Raw genomic sequence first — 23,825 nt, 5'->3', positions numbered from 1 at the left:
ATATAATTACAATTGCCATGAAATATTATAAAAGTGTTTTACTCACCGAGCACAAATCCTCGTCCTCCTTGTCCTCCTCCTCGTCCACCGCCGACCATCTTCAACCACCCCCAACGACCGAGTGACAGCTACCGAATTTGGGGTTGCGCGAAAAACGAATTGAAATAATTTATTGTAAACATGAACCAGGAACCACGGAGCGCTTATCCTAGAAGTCGAGAAATTTTATCAGCGGACTGACAGCTACCGAATTTGGGGTTGCGCGAAAACGAATTGAAATAATTTATTGTAAACGTGAACCAGGAACCACGGAGCGCTTATCCTAGAAGTCGAGAAATTTTATCAGCGGACTGACAGCTACCGAATTTGGGGTTGCGCGAAAAACGAATTGAAATAAGTTATTGTAAACGTGAACCAGGAACCACGGAGCGCTTATCCTAGAAGTCGAGAAAATTTTATTAGCGGACTGACAGCTACTGAATTTCGGCTTGCGCGAAAACCGAATTGAAAATAATTTATTGTAAACGTGAACCAGGAACCACGGAGCACTTATCCTGGAAGGTCGAGAAATTTTATTAGCGGACTGACAGCTACCGAATTTGGGGTTGCGCGAAAAACGAATTGAAATAATTTATTGTAAAACGTGAACCAGGAACCACGGAGCGCTTATCCTAGAAGTCGAGAAATTTTATCAGCGGGACTGACAGCTACCGAATTTGGGGTTGCGCGAAAAACGAATTGAAATATTTATTGTAAACGTGAACCAGGAACCACGGAGCGCTTATCCTAGAAGTCGAGAAATTTTATCAGCGGACTGACAGCTACCGAATATGGGGTTGCGCGAAAAACGAATTGAAATAATTTATTGTAAACGTGAACCAGGAACCACGGAGTTATTAGCGGACTGACAGATACCGAATTTGGGGTTGCGCGAAAAACGAATTGAAATAATTTATTGTCAACGTGAACCAGGAACCACGGAGCGCTTATCATAGAAGTCGAGAAATTTCATCAGCGGACTGACAGCTACCAAATTTGGGGTTGCGCGAAAAACGAATTGAAATAATTTATTGTAAACGTGAACCAGGAACCACGGAGCGCTTATCATAGAAGTCGAGAAATTTTATAAGCGGACTGACAGCTACCGAATTTGGGGTTGCGCGAAAAACGAATTGAAATAATTTATTGTAAACGTGAACCAGGAACCACGGAGCGCTTATCCTAGAAGTCGAGAAATTTTATTAGCGGACTGACAGATACCGAATTTGGGGTTGCGCGAATAACGAATTGAAATAATTTATTGTCAACGTGAACCAGGAACCACGGAGCGCTTATCATAGAAGTCGAGAAATTTTATAAGCGGACTGACAGCTACCGAATTTGGGGTTGCGCGAAAAACGAATTGAAATAATTTATTGTAAACGTGAACCAGGAACCACGGAGCGCTTATCCTAGAAGTCGAGAAATTTTATTAGCGGACTGACAGATACCGAATTTGGGGTTGCGCGAAAAACGAATTGAAATAATTTATTGTCAACGTGAACCAGGAACCACGGAGCGCTTATCATAGAAGTCGAGAAATTTCATCAGCGGACTGACAGCTACCGAATTTGGGGTTGCGCGAAAAACGAATTGAAATAATTTATTGTAAACGTGAACCAGGAACCACGGAGCGCTTATCCTGGAAGTCGAGTTTCACCGCGTAGCGGACCCGAAGCGCGAGATCCGGGAGGATGAGAACCCGGTACTCGAAATACGTAGCGGAGCCGAAGCGCGGGATCCGGGAAGTTGAGAACCCGGTACTCGAAGTTTGCGGAGCGCGACTCTTATCCGTCCGCTCTACTGCGCGGTTGTTTCCAGACTGAGGAATTCGGCTAGCTGATTTTGAATTGGTGACGTCACTTTCTGAACGGCCGACATCCAAACTATGGTTTCGAACTTTGATACTATGTATGATGATGTATGATGTACGATGTATGATGATATGATATGATGTATAATGCGTTTAGTTTTCACGTTTCATACAAGAAATACACACCTCATCTCTCCTGCCGATTCCAGACTCAAGCGGCCAGGCCCTTCGATGGTCAGCCGTTGATTGAGGATATATTCTTCACTGAACGGCTCGGCTAATAACGCTGCCGTTCTGCGACAGTTGGATGATGGAAAATTTCGCTCGTATCTTTCAAATGTGTGTTAAAATACACTCGAAATGTTAAGAAGCGTCGTTCTTTCACTCCCTATCACCTCTCTAGGTCTTTAAATCACTACGCAGCGTTAAATACTGTCTCATATACGGAGCATCCGTTTCATCTCGTTCAAAATTAACGCATCCGTGATGTATTACAGTTACTCTGAATTTTTTTCCATCCGAATACTTTTCGAAAAACAATTCTGCTCCTCCACCCAACGCAGATACTTCACTTGCGACCAGCTAAAACAACGTTTCGATTCTATGCCTATGAAAATTCAAGATCGAGAGAGCAAATGAAAAGTTGTTGGAATAATTATGAATACTAATGTCATGGAATACATCGAGCGCGCGTCGAATAGAATCCCATTTCGAAATGAATAATTCTTCTCTTTTCATATCATAGCTAATCTGGTAATATAGGTAAATAGGATGGTTGGAGGTGTTCGGAAATGGTAGGACATTACAAAAGTTAAAGTCGACGATGATCCGGTGCATCAAGTTTGTCGTTGCAGATTTTCTTTTCCCATGAGGCATAGAGTATTCAACAACGATAATGCAGTTCTCAAAATTCATCATTCATCTCTGACTGGAAAGCTAATTCGCAAGGCGTGGTATTCTATTCTATATGCATTATTAGAAAAATACCCGTACTCTACATACACTGTTTCTAATCTTTTGCTACATTTGGTTTAATCCCCATGCTTCCACAGCACGATTAGTCGGAAATGTTTTTGATTATCCATAATAAAATGAAAGAAGTAACAAAGCTTAAATTTATTGTTAAAGCTCTAATGAATTCATTAAACTGCGGTCGAATCAATTCATTTATTATTTGCACATGACTTTTGTATATTTGATAAATTATTCCTAAATACATTGAAACATATGTATTTATAATGAAATATCATGCAATGGGCTGTGTAAACTATAAACTATAATTTCTATCGAATAACTGCTTTCATGTCAACAGGGCTTTGAGACTCAGTTCAGTTCGTCCTCCTCCTCGTCCACCTCCGACCACCTCCAACAATCGTCAATCACCTCGAACAACCACCGATAGCCACCTTGGGTTGTACCTGGAATAGCAATAAATATTTTCAGTATTAGAACACATCAAAAATATTACGTGAGGATTAATATTTGAAAAGTGCTGGAATAAATTTTTTCTGGCACTATTCGGACGCAATTTTACGAGATAAATCGATTAGGCGCAGTCCTGATACGCTGCGAGCAGCGGATGAAAAGTTACAGCCAAAAAATGAGAACCAGTGTTTTCGACATATTTCAGCAGGTGCTTTTTCTTTCATATTTTCGCTCCCGTTGATCCGACGCTATTTCCGCTGCGTTTTCTGAGTTCCTGGGGGTCCGCTCAATCAGGAAAGGGTCAAACTACTCGAATCGGAGACTAAAAGTTTTTCGCTCGAAAAAAAAGCAAGGCTGTTACCCTTAGTATTTTTGGCGAAAAATTTGGCGACTTTGAAAAGTGCCGGAATAAACTGTTTCATGCACTATTCCAACGTAATTTTGCGAGAGGAATCGATTCGGTGCAGTCCCAATGCGGTGCGATCAACGCATCAGGAGTTAGAGCCAAAAAACCAGAACCTGTGTTTTTGATATTTTCCAGATGGTTTTCTTTCCTTCGACTGTCTCAGCTGTTGGTCCCACGCTCTTTTCGCTACGTTTTTTGCGCTTCCGGGGATCCACTTAGGTAGATACGAAAGGGTCATACACATTGAATCTGAGATTAATGATTCTTTACTAAAAAAAAATCAGGCTCACACCTTTGAGTTTTTAGTGAAAATTTAATTAATTTTGAAAATTGCAGGAATCAATACCTTGATGTACTGCATCGACGTAATTCGGTGAGACGATTCAATAGTACGCAGTTTGAATACGCTGCGAGCAAAGGATCAAAAGTTAGAACCGATAGAGGACATATATTTTAGGATTTTTCTAGTATTTCTTTAGCTATTGTTCCCGCGATGTCTTCTATGCATGTTTTGGTTCTGATCGGGCCAATAAATTTCTCACTCCAAAATTTCAGAAAAACGTATGGCTAACGCTTTTAATTATCGACCTAATTTCACGTAAGAAAACCGAGCTTCCGCCGTCAAGTGCCATCGCCACTTATAACGACATTATTCAAGCCCAATAATGTCAAAATACTGTATCTAAATGTAGTCAACTTATATCATCGCAGCCAGTGGAAATTCAACATTCGAGTGGAACACTGTACTGTACTTACTAAAGCCAATTTTGCGGTTTTTCGGCAGAACTAGAAAGTAAGCAAACGACTTTTTTATCCTAAACAACAACAATTTCTCATGTTTAATCATCATTATATCACTGTACACGTCAAAGATGTATATAAAGGAATCTATAATTTTTCCACGGTTGAACGATCGACTAAAATGTATTATAACCGATATATGAAACTTATTGATGAATCAGTATTACTTATTATGCTTTAAACTGGCTATATCCATAATAACCAAACTATAGCATACAATGAACTCAGAAAAATAATTATTTATATATACATATCGGATATTCTCTGTACAATATTTAATTTACTATGGAAGCTTGGCTTCGTCATTTATCATTTTTATATTGTCCAATTGTCATATACGTATATGTATGTATAATCTTGTACGTGACCTGCGCAGTATATTTTTTTCTGCTTTTTTTTTTTTTTTAATCACATAATTATTGATAACGATAATAGTGACATAGTTGTAACGATCTGCGCTTGCCGGAAAAATATTAATATGCGATGTAACGGTTATAAGAGCTTATAATCTATTATTTAAATTTATATTTTAATATATGTATATGTCTATATATTAATTATATAAATATTACAACACTCGTCGTTTTCTTCTTCTTAAAACCTTAGAAAAATGTGTATTGAGTTTCTCTAAATATTTTTTCTCTCCATTGTTATGTTTCGTTTTTCCAGTTTTGTATTCGCTACTCAGATGTATAATGTCATCGTTTTAGGACCCGCCCGTATGGATGATCTTACAGTAAGTACAGCGATGCATATTCCTACGTAGATTTAGGTGTAGTAAGAATAGTCTAATGCAAAAAGTTTACCTTATTCAATAACTGCTATTTACACGATGAATTAGTGCCGTTTCTGTCACAGACAGAAGAATAATTATTTAATTATCTAACTGTCCGATTGATCAGCAATAAAACGTGTTCATATAGTTGAATCAATTTTTCTCCTCTTCCCGCATAGCGGTTTTATAATAGCTTAGGTTTCAACATTTTCTTTCGACCGTATGTTTGCCGGCAAGGAATGAAGCAAAGAAAAAGTAACAAAATAAAACTGACCTTATTTAATTTTTTCAGCACCGTGTTAAACAGCTATTATTTTGATCTAATCATAACTATAGGATGACCGACATTAGATAGTCGTATTGTAATAATATTCGTTAAAAAGCGCAACGATTGCATGTATCGATAATATGTTACGTTTAATTCAACGCATTCGTGTACTGGCTATTAATTACTTTACAAGTGCAGTGTTTCGATCAGGCAGTTTTTTTTTTTTTTTTTTTGTAGTTAGAATATTACGCAGCTAAATTTTTTCAATAGGCACCCCGTAAAATATGATACACACGCAGACATACTTTTACAGCTACTATAGTTTTCCATACAACGAGAAGAAAAAATGCGCGTAAAGGTGAGAGCGGTATATTAATATATATGTTTAAATATACACCGATCGATGACAAGGCGGCAAGGAAATAACGAATGAATGAATGAAAAAAGAAAGCTTTTCTCAAAATATGCCTGCACGCCGAAAAAGGAAGCGTCAAAATTAAGCCTTCAGTCTTTTCAATGAATCGAAAGATCCAATATACATACGTTTATACACACTAATTTTTAATATCGTTATGAAATATTTCAATGAGACTTCAATCACTCTATAACTACATTTTAATGTAACTTTACTATGTAACTGGCAACATTCTATCGATCAGCAGGCTCTTCACAATTTGTTATAAATATAAGCAGTAACTGTTTTGCATGTATGCAATAGACGGAAATTAAGGTTTTTCTTTCACTAAGGACGTCCTAAAGCTAATTTATAATCCCCACCGTGACTGTCAATAAATCACTAACAAGCATATAGTACGATATGATTCTATTTTAATATGCATTATTGCGTATACTGGACTCTTATTGAGATTCGATATATTACTTATGTATAAATATGTATGTGTATCCTATATCGAATCTGTTAGTAATCGAAAATTATTAATTATCGGCGTTAAAATCGCCTGTATTGCAATCGTATTATAGTCTACAATGAATATATATACCTATGTCAGGATGTAAATTTCGCTCCAAATTTTCGATCGATTTTCGATTATCGTTACATTATATTGATACATCATGTACACATCGTTGTAGACAATGGTTAAACTATTATATTTACACGTGCATAACGGTGATTGCGGCAAATATAACAATTTAAATATAATCCTCCAATTAAATATTAACTAAGCCGAGATGATCGAATTGAATTCGTTGATTTTGTCTTGTTCAACTCACGTCTCAAGTTTTAATACCGTAAAAACAACATTAAATATATACAGATCGCAATTAAAAAGTATACCAGTCAGTTATCCTGCTTTTACTTCACTTATTCTCTTTCACTGGTTGAGTCCGTTCACGTCGCTCGAATTGTATTTTTCCCCACATCAAGTTCATCCATATCTGGAGGTAGGAATTGGCGCAGTTTCGAAACCCTCGAACCGCAACCGACTCGATCGCTTTACTGCAGATTTATCACACTCAACGAACTCCGAGCCTCAATGCATCGCACATTCGCCGATTTGAATCTGCACCGATCTACAAGTCGATGTACGGAACGAAGGTTGGCCTGGCTCAGGATGGCTGGTTGTGCGGTCTCGCCCCCTTTTTGCTGCTGCCGAAGGTGAACCAAGTCCCGACTTTTCGTCCCAAGGAGTTCGTTCCCGTCCCCTGCTGGCCAGGAAGCATCGGAACTTCGTACGCCGAATTCCGCTTGTAAGTTTTATCTGCGTGATTGATTTACGATTAGTTGATTTTTAATGAAGAGTCTAGGATTTCATAATTGTGTGACGGTAAAATGAGAACAGAAAATGGATTGAATCGTGGTATGAAATGTGAATTTAATTGAGATAAAAAAGATCCTTTCTAAATATTGAACGATTAGGAAATGCGAGTCCGAACCATTCATCTCCGTTTGTAACTAATTATCAGTTTGGAACCAGGTCGGATTGTAATTCGGATTTTGATGCTTCGTTTCGTTTGTGATATGGTTTTGTACCAATAACTTGAAATCAATTTTTAGTAACCTTGGTACGTCTCTTGATAAAGCATAGGTTCATCCATTATACTGGATAGTGTTCCGGTATTCGACATTTTTGTGATTCGCTACAGGGCAGTTGAAGAACCAATTCACTGTAGGTGCATTTACCAAAAAATTGATAGCCGTAATTCGTGAAAATCGGTCGAACGACATTAAAGAAAATGACGCATCATCCAACTACTATCTTTCAGTTTGTATTTGTGGGTTTCTACCTTTGTTAACGTCAAGAAGATATCGTAATCCTCAATCCAAATTGATTCAAGCAAGTCACTGGCTTAAAACCTCTGTTGTATAATTTTGATGTCGTTTTGACACTTTTTCGTATAGAATACTTGTAATTCATTTCACGCAAGTTGCTAGTATTTCACTTACTGCTTGGCTTGCTGGGTGGTCGGCACCTTTCCCTAGTGGCAGCGATTTTGGCGAGTTGCCTAGCCGCGGGTGGAAAATCGAGACCGTCAGTTCGATCCTGTTGGACGAGGCGTCGCTCCTCCGCCATAGCAGCGAGCCACTGTCTCTTCTCATCGGCAGTTCGACAACAGAAGAGAAGCCACTTGTCGCGAACGCAGCTGTACACTTTCAGGCAGTGTCTCACGGTCACCCCGAGTTGCGGATCTATCAGTTCGGAACATTAGAATTAGTGACTGTGCACCTTTTAGTCCGTAATCGGTCAAAGCTTCAATGTTAAGCCTTGAAATGAAAGGAAGAAAAGCTCTGCAGCTACTGTCCTAATTTGGAAGCCATTCCGTGACTCCAAAACGAATGGCTTCTTTACAAAATGGATTTACACAACACGATTTCTGAATTTTCAGTCACATCGATGGTGTAAGTGTGTGATTGTGGCTTTTTTGGCGAACAAGCCCTGCACCGAGTCTCGAACTCACCTTTGCCATCTGGAACGTCGATCACTTCGCTGGTATCTAGGTAAATCCGACCCTTGTAGACGTAGGTGTTACGTTTTAATATATCCTTCTTGCAGTAGACGAGCTGATGATCGAAGAGGAAAAGAGTTATGTTGTTGGTCCACATACCACTGGTAACTCTAATAACTTCACCCTGATGAATGAGCTGGGAGGACACCTCGATGAGGTCCTCATGCTGCAATTACATAACGAGAGAACGAAATTAGTTATTGTGAAAAGGCTATGTTTCATGCAGAAATGCGTAAGAGATGACATCGTTACTCGCCTCCCATCCCTCGACTCTCTGCTGCCAGGCGGCAAGTTTTTCGAGACTTTCCATTCGTCGTTTTCTCTCGTTTATCAAAACCGCGACTCCCCTCATCGCCTCGAGAGCCTCTTTTATCTTCTCGAAGTCCGGGTGATCAGCCTTCGTGTATTTCAACAGCTCAGCGAGCTGCAACGGGTACTTGCAAATCCTCTGAACTGGCGTCAGCAGGTAACCGTCCAGCGGTATCTCGATGAGCCCCCTCATCAGCCGACAACCCTCGAAGAATTTGCTGTAACGATTGTGCTGATAGAGCTCCTGCAGCGTCGCCATTGCCATCGGATGGCTGTTGCAGTACTCGGAGTACATTCTGAACCCGGATCTCTGTAATGCGGAAAAAACACGAGGCGTCACCTAATCTCTCGCATCCGAAATCGACGTGTCGTTATCAGTACACAAGCTCACTCACGTGGTTCAAGAAGCACTCTCCTACACAACTTTTGTGCGGAGCATTCCAGTCTATGACGGACTCGAGTTCTTTGAGAAAATCCGACTGGAAGTCGAGCAGCTCTTCGATGTTTATGAAAATCGCCTCAATCTGGTCCTCGGTGAACATGTCACTCCGCCTTCTGCACTCGGCTACGTAACCCTCGGCAACGTCTCGCAAAATCTTCACAAAGTCTCGCTCGGTTTGCACCAGTTCTCGTACAACGCTCGACCTCACCTGCTCGTTCGAAAGCAACGAAACGCTAGTCCGCCTCCTGAGCTGGGAATTCATCGACACGCCCGAAGCCATCGCCGCTAGGCAATCCTCAACTGTGTCTTCTTGGCTGACCCGCAGCTGAAAATGGAATCTGATGATCAGCTCAAGGGCGTCGGACATGAGATGGATTAAATGCGAGGTGGTAACCATTTTTGAAGTTGGGTTTACGTCTTACTTTACGACTTCATAACTTCAAAGTGACTTCAAATGCCTTAAAGCGACTTTACAGGACTTTTTTTACCGTTAGCACCTGATTTCAAGAGTGCGATTACCTCCTTCATTTAGTGTTTCAATGGGCTAATCGACGGTTTACTTACCCTGACGAATGCAGCCGGAAACCAGCCGTGTTCGTTTCTACAGCTTCCCCACCACCAGTCCCTGTCAATTGTGTCCAGAACGTCGATCACGTCCCCGGCTCTGAAGGCAAGCTCTTCTGGCTCCATAGCGACGTGATCCCAAACCGCTTCGGCCAGGATAGCGACGTCCTCTTCCATCGTTTGCTCGAAGGATGACTTCTTCCTGTCGGACAATGACGCGACCGAGGATTCCGAGTCCGACATCATCTCGTCATCTGACGTACCGCCTCCACATCTGGCGTCCTGCTCATCCTCCGACAACACGTTTCCACCGGGCAGCCTCGCACCTGCAGCATTAAGGATCTCGGTACAGCCCTGGCGAACCATGATATAATCGCAAAATGGACAATAACCGAACTTATTTTGAGGGCAATCTTAAAATCCAATCTTTCTCTTCATGTCCATTTGCTTATTCAATGAATTTGGTACCATATTTCAATCAACCATTCAATTATTCACTATTTTAAACGGCTGTAATTGTATTTTGCTTAAATTATTATTGAACCACATTTCCCCGCGAAATAGTCTCAGGATTCAGAGAATCACCGCTTGGCAGCGATAATAAATGTCAATTTTATTTTAAAATTTTTCCCCTTGCCGAATTTTTACTTCGAATCTATCTAATGTAACAGAATCTCTCTGTTTTTATATTATCACAGTTTGCCAACAACGATCAGCTGTTTACCCAGAACGACGCCATATTGGTTTAGTTGTGCTCATACTCTAGATATCCACATAGCTTGAGACGGATCTTAAAAATATGTTAAACGATTTTCGATACTTGTGTAAGGTTTTCGAGGATGTTTTTTCACTGAGAAAGTATTTCGTGCTCACCTGCAGTTTTGGCGCGCATCAACGGCGAGAGTTGGTTTATGCCAAGTGGTTGACTGAGGGAGCGTCTTAAATTTGTCCTGGTATTCCTCCCTTTCGAGTTACTAGCATGAAATTTGAAAAATGAAATCATTCGATAACGGTGGGGGCTTCAAGTTTCTGGACATGGAATTACGCGCCATGGTTGTACAATGTAATGTATAATATAATGTAGTAACTAGTCAAACTCGACATATGTATATAAACACTATTGATATACCATTCAACAACAAATTAACTTACATAACGTGTAACATCGCTACAGATAAATTATGACAAATCATTACTCAATGTCTCGTGTTTTTTTCTTTCGTTATTGTGTTTTTTTTTATCTTGTATAGGACGAACAAAAGCAAATACAAATTAGATACCCTTGTATTTCCACCTACCACTATTGTCCCTCGATTTACTGGAAAAGTTTGAACAAAAACAAAAAATTTATATTTACATCTATGAGTAAAATGTATACCTAAACGGTACCCGGGCGTTATTTATCAAAGAAGAACGGAATGTTTCTTTTATATACGATGCATGAGCAATCGTTTCAACTAAAGTTTCGTAACTGTTGGGTTTTCCATTTACTTTTTACTTGTGTCAAAACATATTAACTGGGAATATTCTGAGCATTAAAACAGTAATAGATCCAAATCCGTATCCAATGATTATTCTTACCTTCCACTCTGAATATGTAGAAATGATATTACATAGTATATCTGGACATTTTATAAAAATGTTCAATCGTAAAATTGCTACCTATATTTTGCATAGTAGCGAATTAAGATACATTTGTGTCGGCGAAAAGTGGGGGGGCTTATGAGAACTGGAAAAGATCCGATTCTTCGATGAAATTATTTTTCACCGCCCGAGTATACCTACAAACCAGACGAGAACCAATCTGTGCTCGTATAAATAAACTAACGGTGCATTATACGTACTTAATTAAGTTTGAGAAAACAAAAATGTGACAAAAATTGAAGAACTGTGTAGAATTTGAAAAAAAAAAATTGCTGTCGATAAGATTTTGCGCCGATTTGGCGATCACTCACCTTCTGAGCGTAACTATGTCATTGGAGGAATGCCTCGGACTCAACCTCGGGGGACGCGTCTTGATGGGCGAAGGGGTCGACAGCATTCTGCGATAATTGTGAGCGTGGCTGTATCCCGACCTCGTGTCCCACTGTAAGAGTCTCTGACCCCCAAGATCACTGTTCGTTCTGCGAACGTGGTGATTGCGGCTTGTCCTGCTCTGAAGATCGGCCTGAAGCAGAACAGTAGTAGTGTTAAAAGCGGTCGAATATTTCGCACAGCCGATAGGTGGATCGAAAATTTCCAATTTCTCGCCATTTCCTTTGAATTTCGTTGGGCATTCGCGGAACTGTAATGACCGTTTCCTGAAACAACGGATGACACCGCAAAACGATGGTAGGAAATAACGGTGACCGTAGCTGTTCCCTTTAATTTACGTCACGTCTGAGGTCACCTACCACGTTATATTGCACGGTCATGGGACGTATTCTATTTGTTTATTATTATTATTATTTATTTATTTTTTTTTGAATGATTTGTTGCTTTTTGTTTTCACCTGGATGACATCGAGCGATCGGCTGTTCCTACGCACACTGACTCTGGACAATTCACGGTTCTCGATAAAGCACCCGCACATTTTGGCGAACATTTCGAATCTGCTTCGGTCATTCGGAAATCACGCTAGAAATCGGTAAATCCGACATTTCCGACATCGAAAATTGGGGAAATCGCGGGTCGAGAACACGGCGAATGACACAAGGCACTTGCTGGGTTTGACGGTTGGTGTGTATAATAATGCAACAGACCAGTTCACAGCCGCTGCTTAGTCAACCTCGCGATATCAACTGAACAAAAGTGTCTCGTTTCCTTTCCACGCATCCTGGCAGTCTGGAGACCCGTTGATACTCGATACGTCGTAAGCATTATAGGCGTTGTGTATACGTACAAGCAGATATAACTACGTCACATCTATACTGCTTCGACTTTAACCTGCGATGGGATAAACGCTCTGTGATTGTAAGTGTGACAAATAATGTAACTGAGAATTAACAAACTGGCCGAAAATCGCACGCGAGAATTTTAGTTTGGTCAGAAAGCTGTTCCTGAGAAGAGAAATCCAATTGTACGTTCCGAACAAAGATGCGGGAAAGTATGGGGTGAAAAAAATGTCTACATTTACGTTCTTGAACATGGAAAATAACGAATTGCCCATTTTTATTATTATAAACTCAAGAATCTTTGAAGGGTATTTATCGCATACAATTACCGTGCAAAATTTCGTTTGAAAAATTGTTCATCCCAAGGAAGAATAATGTTGTACAATCCATTAGTCTGAACTTTTGGCCGTTGATATCGGACAAACAATTGACCGGGTAATTTTACTGATAATTGCTATCATTTTCGTTATTTCAGTTATCACTTCATGACACGATTTCATTGAACCAATGTATCAGTTTTAGCGGAAACGACTAAATTTATCATTCGGAAGAATCATTCTTTGGGTGATCCTATCATAATATTTTTATTCCCTTTTTGTAACTCAGCAAGAATCATGAAACCATTGCTCTCTGCAGTATCGCAACGGCATCCGTTTCATTAAAGGATATGACGGCATTGCGGCGTGTACGATTCTCCCAGCTTCGTTCGTTCCAGCGTTTTTACAAATGTGTAGTACGATTACTCGACAGTGTAAATATTTCCGGAATAACAATAATAATTGTGGTGATAATAAGTAAACACCGAGTACCGAGTCTATGCTAAAGACATGAATGACACCCGAAAAAATTTATTAGTAAGGTGAGTATAGACCCAATTATTGAATCTTTTATTTTCCAAAATTACAAATTGACGGCACAAATTGTGAATTTCTCGATGACTAAAACCAATTGCTAAAGGGTTGGACAGTACAAATTTATTTTTTGGTCATCTTAGAATTAAGGATCAAACAGATACAACCAAAAAAGATCAATAACTGGGACACTTACTTCTGATAGTTCTTCTGCTTTCTGTCTGTATTATAGAACCCGGATTTTTTTTTTTTTTACCCGTAGCCGGTACTGTATTTGAACAATTTGAATAGTCGTGCAAATAGTTCCCATTTATATTGCATTCGTCAAATACGAACAGTAACCTGTAATATTGAGATAGTCAGGCTAACCAAAGCAGTAGTAAAAACTACTATCTCGTAATTTCAGGACCTAACATATGTCTGCCGATTAATCGAATAGTCGGTTGTAGTGTCGTACTGTAAGATATTGCAAAATTATTCCTATAAGCATAGTGGAAACAAAAATGTAATTTAAAATAATGAAATGCTGTATACATCGTTAATTGGCATCAAACAAGGAAGAGATTGAATTTACTTTCCGCGCACAAAACTGTTTTACCGTATGAGAATTGCAACAATTGCAGTGATCATCACAGATAAATAGTTTCAGGCAATGCGACGATGCAGTAAATTTGTATCTACCTTAAACTTTTCGATTAGTATCTGGTTGATGAGCTCGGACTGGGGCCGCGATTTGTCAGTAACTCGCCTTCGGAGGGCAGGTGGACTGTCCATCTCGTCGGGTGCGTCGGTGTCGTGTGACTCGGAACTGTCGCCAGCCCCCGACACCCCACCTCCGCTGCCCCCACCGCCCCCAGTCAACGTTCCACCAGACGCCATCTTACACAAAGTGGAAAATGTATCTCTTGCTTTTGGCATTGTGTCGAGGGAGTTTTCTGTGAAACTCACCGCTCAACGCCGGTATATAGGCAACCGGAGTTAATCCTGAACATACAGCGATGGGAAATGTTTCTTTGGTTGCCAATCTGTTGGCGTGCCACGGTGAGTTTCACAGAAAACTCTCACGGTTGACTGCACCTACCCTCGGTTATTTCATTACATATTATTGAGAAAAATGAATCAAGTCAAGATTCTTTTCCTTTTTTCAACCCGGTTTTTTTATTTCTACACATTTTAGTGATTGCAACTTTAATTCTTACCTCAATTTGTATGCCGCTGTCACCGCTATTGCACTTCGCGTTTCGCGCGGCTTTGCTGCTTTTCTTTCGTTCCTTGCTCGTCCTCCATACCAGGGGACCAAACCTTAGGGAAACAGGAAAATCGGTTCTGTCAGAATGTCGAAGCAGGTTACTTAACTCAGTATTGCGAAAATATTTCAACATGTTTTCAGAGAAATTTATCTATGCGCAAATAAACGAATATTTGCTCTTTACTTCCTCTCTCTGTGAGTTGATAAATTTCTATATATATATTGATAATTGTAAAAAATGGGACATACGGAATTAACAATTTCAACGTCGGGTAAATTCGCCTGTACCTATACAATTCGTGGTACATATTTTAGTACAAATTTTATCGATCGCGATTTGTCGCATGATCAACGATTAGAGAAATGAGTGAGTAGTCAGCCAATCGTGAACAATGGGACTAAAACCCAACAGATTACAAATGATGCCTGATTGTCGGTAAAAAATCACGCGTATACGTAAAAGAAAGTGTTCCTATTTAAAAAACACAGTCAACATCAGTGCTCACTTACCGGAACTTCTGGTCATTCATCGGATCTTCCTTGTGCTGCATCGTTATCTGGGTCTGCTGTTGGGGGGCGGGAGGCGGGGGTGGTTCCCTGTCATCATCCTCGTCTAGGGGGAGAGCGTTCAACTCTTCCGAGAGAGCGTCACCCCCTTCGGAGCTCTCCTTGCTGCCCTTCTTGTGGAATCTGAGAGAAAAGCTCTTCCGGAATTTCTTGAGGACGCTCTCCTGGTTCTGGGCAGCGTGTCGCTGAGTCTGAGAGCCGCCCCCCAAAATCGGCCCCGTATTCCCGGGGGTTCCCGTATCCTGGAGCCGGACGTGGGTCACCAGAGGTATCGTCGCCTCCACTATCGGATGCTCGGTCGAGCTTTGCACCACACCTGCGTCCCCCTCTTCGGCCGACCACTGAGGCCTGAAATCCGAGACGTTCTTTTTCTTTACGACGGAAACAGCTGCGTGTTGTTATTTTGCTGTCGACGATTTTCGATCGTCAATTTCATAGTCTGTATTTTGCGATTTCAGTCGCACAAGATCGTTCTATAGTATACAAAAAATATAAATCATACTAACCCAATTAAACAACAATTATACAATGGAATTTTTCTGTGAAACACAACCAAAGCTGCACTTCTTACTGCTTATAAATATTCAAAAAGGTAGTTTTGGCCGCCTGGATGGGGATTTTCAGGAAAAACTCACGGCATGAATATACTTATATTATAATCGAATTCCACTTCTCTTTTGGTTCTCCGACGACTGTCGGTATTTTCGGGAAAATATATAAGAAATCAAAATACTTTTAGTTCACTTTCGTATTATTGCTGATAGTGAAAAAATCTTTACGTATGGATAACTGCTCAAGGAAGAAAAAAAAGACACGAAAGATAACATATACTGAATATAATCATTGTGTAATAATTGACCTGTATTCTATTTAACTGCGGCAGATTATACTTTTGTATATTATACGATTTCTGGCCAGAAACCGCAGCTATGAAGAACCATAAACGACGTGATTTCTGGAATTGTTTGAAAGCCGAAACGCCTTTGTCGTTGGTTTAATAGCCACCAACGGTGTTATCAATGACCGCACGGCCATACGCGAACCGTACATATGTGATAATGAAAAATTCCTAGAGATGTCCGAGAAACTTGAACAGTGTCTTTTATATGCTTATCACGTAGTATCCACAGCTGCAGAAATTCACTGTTTTTGACACAAAAAACACTCGCTTGTATACTCACAAGTCTTTTTTTTCTGCAAATTGAATCGTGACCAATTAAGGAAAAAATGCAAACCGCGAGTGAAGACGAAAGAGAAAATTCGATGACCACAATTTGAGCACGAACGAAACGCTTGTAGCGGCTTTGGAATCCGAACTCGACTGACAAAACCTGCTGTTTCGGTTGCCTGTGTGTCGCAGGAAAACCAACACACATCGAGAACTGAGGAGGAAGCCCCACTTCCGAGAACAGATTTTCAAGGGTCACTATACTTCAGGTATATAGAGTTCCAGGGTCACGGTTTGGGATTCGGCAGTCGGTCTAGTCTCGCATACAGTAGGGCCCTAGCACTTTGAAATTTTTATTTTCAATTTTCATTTCCTTATTTTTCTTGTGTTGTTTAGAAGTTCGGGTAGAACTTTCGAATTTTTCGCAACTTCGATACTTGAGAAGATTTATAGAAATTTAGAACTCAAAAACGGAACCGGAATTTTTTACGGTGGAAAAATTCTTCTCAACAAAGAACGAATAACATGCAGAAAACAAAAACTTACACACGATCCGACGGAATTGAATTTTTCTTTTCCGAAGAACCGTTTATAAATATAATATAATATATAAATATATCAAATATAAAGAAAATTTCCGCAAAATGCATTATCACATTTACATTTTTCAATTTTCCCGAAATGAGTCTATTTCAATGAAAGATGAATACGGAGCACGCATATTTGTACAGCTCTTCTATTATAATCTATTGGTATGACCGACCTAAAATTCTTACTTTTAGTAATTACCATTTTAATTAGACAGAATGTAATTTTCAATCGACTATGATGTTGACCTTAAGTGAAGAAGTTCGAGGAAAATTTTTACCATATTTTTAACCTCTCGAAACATTTCTGTCTCTCTAACTACGGTGACAACCTGATCTCGCTGTAATTTACAACACAGCAATTACCCCTCGTAGTAAATTAACTCACCCGTCCTGTAGATCTCTGTCGAGTAAAGCCGGGGTGCTAGATGCCTTGGCACGTCGTTGGGCCTTATTTAAGGTCGGGGCCCGCCTCCGATCCTTCAGCCCGTGACCACCTGGCTGCTGTTCGTGCAGAGGCTGAAAAGAAGTTGAAAGATGCTTAAAGACAGTTGGAGTTAGATGGATAGAACCCACCTAAATTTTAGCCGAACTTTTACTGTAGTACTCAAAACTTTTTCCAAGGAAAAGGCCGCAAGTAAAGCCGATTACAGATGCTAAGGATATTTGCAAGTTGAATATGGACAGTAAGTCGAAAGCAGGAAAGTCCATTTTCCCTTCTTTTTCTTTTTTTATCAACGAATTTCAAGCAGACACGGCGATGTGAAATTCTAAACTTTTTATGCAGAAATGAAATTTTTATTGTCAGTAAAGTGTCGCGAACAAAGTATTACCCTACAGTCTGTTTCAATCGATTTTGTTCATGAATAAGTTCGTAGGTATCTGTTCAAATCATGTGAAAAATTGATGTTGCGACGGGAGCAAGAATTGGCATCCCATTTGCGATGCGATGATTAACTATCAAAGTATGCGAATCGCTTGCGAAAATGATTATATGGATAAAAGAACAGTCATATAATAAACATGTTCGAATTCAATATTAAAATTCTTCTTACAAGTTTTTTTATTTGAAAATCTATCTGAATATTATTAATTACAAATATAAGTGGCGTAATTTTGATGACTAATCATAAATCGAATCTCGTGGCAAACTGTTCTCTTCTCTGCTACCTGCAGAGAAGACGGCAAAGAGCCTTTGAAAGAACACTTACTTTCGATGTGATTTTAAGAAACGTAGATATGTAAAAACTTACTGAATGCAATCCTTCAAAATAGACAGAAATAAATAATTAGATGATAAAACGTTACTCACAGTTAAAAGTTCGTCGAATTGAAAAAGTTTTAAGTTGTAATTATGTTCTCTCTTATACTAGATTTCTAAAAAATTGACGACATTTGTAAGTATGGGCGATTGGGAAAAGGGGCTGATCGATGAAACGTGTTATTTCGAGTCTCCGGAGGTGTCGGGACAACATGCAGGGCATACCAGGGTTGAAGAATAATGGATCAGGAAATTGAATACCCGAGTAGGAGTAGCATTTAAATTTAATTTCCTGTCTAGCAGGCGTCATCTCGGCGGGCCTGGAGCTAATTCATAATGCAAACGAACACAGGAGGACTCGGTGTTATCCCGCATGTATCCAGAGAGAAGAGAGACGTCTGCCAATTCTCCTCTCTATCAGCTTCAATATTAACCGGCTAATAAAGACACCGACGAAAATTTCTGCCGCACGTGTTTCCGATAGCAAATTTCCCACCAACACAAATTCCGCAGCGGCGGCGTGCATAATAAATAAACGATAAAAGTAATTATACCGTAGAAACTATCGCTTGCTGTGCTTGGGAGTCTCTCGGTAGGTATTTGTAGCAGGAAAATTTGTTACGGTTCACTTAAAACTTTGCAAATTCCGGCGGATCCTTCACCTATCGATTAGACAATGGAGATAAATTTCAATCCCTTCGCTCACAGGCGCACTCTCGATCCTTGTGTATCGTTGTCACGCGAGGGGATGTTATCTTATCTCGATGTCGCTGGCAAGCCGCACTTCTGCTTTGTTGACGATCACTTGAGTTAAATTCTTGTTAACCCCGAATTCAATGGGGATCTGCGAGATCCGGAATTTGCTCGAAAACGGGGTCGAGAAAAAATTCGGAATTGTTATCGGTAAATAGAACGGGTCACAATAGCAAATCTCTCAAGAATCGAAAATCCATTTCATGGAATATCAAAATCCATAAAGTTAAAATGTAGAAAGGTGAAAAGCACAGAAAGTCAAGACAGTTTGAATTGTACAAATTGGATCGAAATACAAAGTCAATAATTATCGTGTAACAGAATTTTAACAATTTGATAGGTATTATCAGTGCTTTTACCAAACCTTCTTATATTTTGCTTTTTTATAGTCGATTTTCTACATTCCAAAATTATGCTAAAGAAATCAAGCCACGTTTCATTGAAAGAAGTGTGTAAGGTTAAATCTATTGACTGCCTGTATCGAAAATTAGTAAAAGAGATAAAAAACCCTTCGAAAAGTATCCGGCAATTTTATTTACACTAATGATTGTGATCAGGAATAATACGTCATTCATCATATTACACTATGGTAGTGGAAACGAATTTGAGCGACTTAGGAATACATGTGACATAAACAATTTGAGAAAAGCTTTTATACTTAGCACGCTGAAAAAGATTGAACTCTGGTGTTTTTGAGCTCATTTTGCTCACTTTTAGATTTTCCTAAATTGTGTCAAAAATATAATTCGACAAATTTTACAATTTACTGTCGTTATACTACGAACATGGAATTTTCGATGAACATTCGAACGATATCTGTTGCACCGTTATTTCATAAATCAATTTTTATCCACCGTGAACATCACAATTTGTAAAAAAGTTTCAACCGATATCTGGAAATTTTGATGGTGGTCAAAATGAGCCCACAAACATTAGAATCGAATCAAGAAAAGCAATGTTCAATCACTCGAAACGTTCAAAATTTTTCAAATTGTTAATAGCTCAGCTTGTGTTATCCGAAGTTGCTTAAAATCGATTCAAGAATATTGTTTACTTCACGTTTGCCATCAACCACGTTAAGAATTAAGAATAAACTAGCTTTAAAACCTGTACTTGCTAAAGCTCACTCAGGGTTGGATGTCTAGTGTACTTGGTTTTTGTGCTCGTTCGCTCGCTTACTCGTAATCACTGTTTTACCAGATGACATAGTTCTAGGGGAGACTGGGGCACGATGACTCTCCAAAAAACTTTGGTATTTGCTTCACAATATACAGAATGAACACTGTCTTTGTGCATGTGGCGCAACTCGAATCTGCCGGTAAGATTTTTTCTGCATAATGCTACAAATCACGTTTACACATGCATGCAAGTATAACGTATTGTGATTTCATGACAATAAATTTCGTCAAAAAATACCGCAGAACAATCAGCTAAGTGCTAAAAGATTTTAAACATGACGCACAGCAATTTTAGCTCTAATCGAACGACGTTATTGTCATGTATTCCTATGTGTACAATGCCAACCACGCACCAATTGCAATTTCTTGATCCTGGTCGTTCGGTTTTTTTTCGGATTCAAAATGTTATCTGAAGCACGTATATTGGTTTAATAGTGCAAAACATGACGTTTTCAATAATCAAACTTGTAAACTTGAAAATTAGTCCTGAAAGTCAAAAGTTACCAGGTCAAGGGCCTGGACAACCAGAACTACGAAGTGCTTGTTCTGGAAGTCGAGTTTCATCAGGAAGCAGACCTGGAGCCCAGAAACTACGAAGCGCTTGTTTTGGAAGTCGAGTTTCATCAGGAAGCAGACCTGGAGCCCAGAAACTACGGAGCGCTTGTCCTGGAAGTCGAGTTGCACCAGGAAGCGAACCCGGAACGCACGATCAGGAGGTAGATAACCCGGTACTCGAAATCTGCGGAGCGCGATTTTCATACGTCCGCTCTACTGCGCGGTTGTTTCCGGACTGAGGGATTCGGCTGGCTGATTTTCGTTTATACAGATTGATGACGTCAAAAGAAAAAAAATTTTGGGTGACGTCACTTTCTGAACACCCGAACATCCAAACTTTGGTTTCGAACCGTAATACTATGTATGGTGTATGATGATTTTTCCACGGACGGTTTACGCGTTAAGGTACCCACACCGAGCGAGGGTAATTGTCTGGGGCTTAAGCCATCGCCCTCGTCATCGTACGCTCGAAGTTTGGTTCTAATTCGATTATACGGCGAAAATTAGGCGAGCCCAAGAGCGTGGCAGTAACACGATTTGACGGGATCGTGCGAACGTGGGTGAAAGCGGAGATATACGTATAATACAAACCCACCTGCCGGACTGAATCAAGGGATTAGACTCGACCGATCGGAGCAGTTTAGTTAATCGTGCGAAGGAATCGGGGAATCGGGGAAAAACTTATCGCTAAACTCGAACTGCAGCCGTGAATTGCGGAAGATTATACTCACTGAAACTGGCGCTGTGTGAGGCGCCGGAATTTCCGGGCCTGCGATGAAACTCCGGTTTGGACTCGGCGATGAACGCTGAGAGTCAAGACCTGATCGATGCCAGGGTGTCGAACCTGCGTTGCTGCTGCTGTTGCAGGTGCTGGAAAAACGAAATCACGTTTGGACTCCGATAAAAATAAAGCAATAAGAATTAACATTCGGACTATTCTCCTCGTTTTTTATACCGAGCTTTGTTCGAGGTTTCCAAAATTAAGACAAGTTTTTTCACATCGTTTACTTTCATCCCTTTGACTCACTTTATGGCGGAAACCAGCATCAATTTACCGATCTATCTTTTTAGGCTTTCATTTTTTTTCTTGTCCTACTCTAGTTTACTTCCCGCCCTTAATTAAATTTTCCAGTGTTGAAGCGATTGTACATGGACAAAAATCGGTACTTTTTATTCACTTTATTGCGAGATGGTCGTATGTACGTTGAGTGTGCATCACATTATCACAAACGTGAGCTACGGAGCTCTCTGTAAAAATAGAAAAATAGAAAATACTGGGATTATGAAAGAAAACCTTTGATATCGATGATTCGTTAGAAATTGCTTCGTAAATGTTCAAAATTTAGTAGATACGATGGCTTATTTTGTTCAATTGACTACTATCTACAAATTGAATTAAAAAAGTGTGTTTTTATCCAGTAGGCAATACAATATTACCATTTATTGATCCTAGCCAACATTGTTACAATATTATAACATTAATTATTCAACGATTCCAGTGTGACAAAAAAAATGGTTGCAGGGAACTAGTCGGAAATAGTCTTTTGAACAAAATGAGCAATTGTATAGATCAGAAATGAAACGATGCTATTGAATTTTTAAAAGTTTCGTAGCAATTAGGAATGAAGAATCGACATCGAAGCATTTTTTTAATATTCGAGTATTGTTTGTCTTTTTTTTTACGCTCATGCAGATTTATGCAGCTTAGAAATCCAGTAATTCGATCAATACACAAAGTACGACCATGTACCGATGTATTAGGATTTGAAAAAAGTATTGATTTCTGGCCAACAAATCTCCTTCAAATCTTCTCTCTTCTAATTTACTACTCTACTTAATCTTGACCCCCATCGCAAACGCGCGATTAGAGAAGCGGGGAAGCGAGATCGTCCGATCGGTGATCGGCCCACGTCCCGGATGACATTCGATATTCGTGTGGCCCTTTCCGTCTCCGCAGGCAAAAGGAGTGCCGAGCTGTGTACAGTAATGGCGCGTGGTGCAGTATGGGAGAAACGCACACGGAGCTGGAGAACCAGTTCTGTCTCTTATGCCACCTAATACCTGCAGACGGTTATTACAGGTATAATGCGAAGGCGGTTGGCGCTGCAGGGCAAGGCGAGAAACATTACACAGTGTAATAACGGTACCGGTACGCTTTTCTTATGGCATATATGCACGGCACAATGTCCCTTGGTACTTTCGCCTCCGTCGATCGTCAACCTTCGCACCCTTATCTGCGGAACCTGCGAATATGATGTGCAGAGGATCTGCGCACATGACGAAATCCGCGCTCAACGATTTAGTTCACGAAAATCAAACGAATAGTTTACACATTTTTTCTGCATCTTTTGTGGCTGATTTTATTTTGCAAACGCTGAGCTTTCGCGTAAATTTATAATTTCTTATTTCTGGTGTACAGAGCAACTATTTTTTGCACGCTGGACGTATTGCGGTTCATGATTCTCCGAATGAGAATTTAGCAACGCCGTTTCCTGTAAAAATTACGCATCAAGAATTTGATCTCATTTATAACTATTGCGGATAAGTTTTGGTATAAAATCGTTGTAAGGATTACAAAAAGTTTTCGAAGGTTCGTTGACGAGTTACGAAACTTTCGATGTACACTGTGTACAAGTTCGTTAGTACATCGATGAGGAGCTCTTCTTAAACTGCTTTGGAACAAGTTCATGATTCGGGTTACTCGTAAACGAGCTTTCGAAAGCTCATTAATCAAATTGTAGTGACTAATTGCTGATACCAAAACTGATTAACATCTAATCTTTGTTCAAGAGATTTATACGTAAGGGTGATCGATCCAAACGATTCGAATTAATTGCAAGAAATTTGGTCCAAGCAATGAAATCATAAATTTTAGTAGTTTAAAAAAATGGCGGATACGTGGACACTTGACCATTTGGAGTTTCGACCAATCGAAAATCCGTATCAAGATAAATTTTTACGAGTTGTGTGGTTG

The 23,825-nt window shown here is 39.8% G+C and overlaps 1 protein-coding gene across 4 annotated transcripts in view; it reads right to left on the bottom strand.

The window, feature by feature from the left end:
* Window positions 1-4,852: 4,852 nt before the first annotated feature.
* Window positions 4,853-23,825, bottom strand: part of LOC124179639 — a 33,448-nt gene continuing 14,475 nt past the window's right edge. For 3 of the 4 annotated variants that reach the window (XM_046564234.1, XM_046564237.1, XM_046564238.1), the window contains 13 exons: window positions 21,583-21,721; window positions 17,493-17,623; window positions 15,293-15,697; window positions 14,733-14,835; window positions 14,215-14,412; window positions 11,765-11,976; window positions 10,683-10,783; window positions 9,810-10,135; window positions 9,199-9,570; window positions 8,751-9,113; window positions 8,447-8,660; window positions 7,935-8,177; window positions 4,853-7,248 (listed from right to left, as the gene is read on the bottom strand). In XM_046564234.1, coding sequence (XP_046420190.1) covers window positions 7,097-7,248; window positions 7,935-8,177; window positions 8,447-8,660; window positions 8,751-9,113; window positions 9,199-9,570; window positions 9,810-10,135; window positions 10,683-10,783; window positions 11,765-11,976; window positions 14,215-14,412; window positions 14,733-14,835; window positions 15,293-15,697; window positions 17,493-17,623; window positions 21,583-21,721 — 2,959 coding nt within the window. In that variant the 3' untranslated portion in view covers window positions 4,853-7,096. The remainder of the gene's footprint in view (window positions 7,249-7,934; window positions 8,178-8,446; window positions 8,661-8,750; window positions 9,114-9,198; window positions 9,571-9,809; window positions 10,136-10,682; window positions 10,784-11,764; window positions 11,977-14,214; window positions 14,413-14,732; window positions 14,836-15,292; window positions 15,698-17,492; window positions 17,624-21,582; window positions 21,722-23,825) is intronic. The other variant, XM_046564235.1, reaches the window with a different exon arrangement.

The sequence above is a fragment of the Neodiprion fabricii genome, chromosome 4, assembly GCF_021155785.1.
Source record: "Neodiprion fabricii isolate iyNeoFabr1 chromosome 4, iyNeoFabr1.1, whole genome shotgun sequence".
In the NCBI taxonomy this organism is placed as follows: domain Eukaryota; kingdom Metazoa; phylum Arthropoda; class Insecta; order Hymenoptera; family Diprionidae; genus Neodiprion; species Neodiprion fabricii.
The sequence above is the reverse complement of the archived record's forward strand: the minus strand, read 5'-3'. Positions and strand labels throughout refer to the sequence as shown.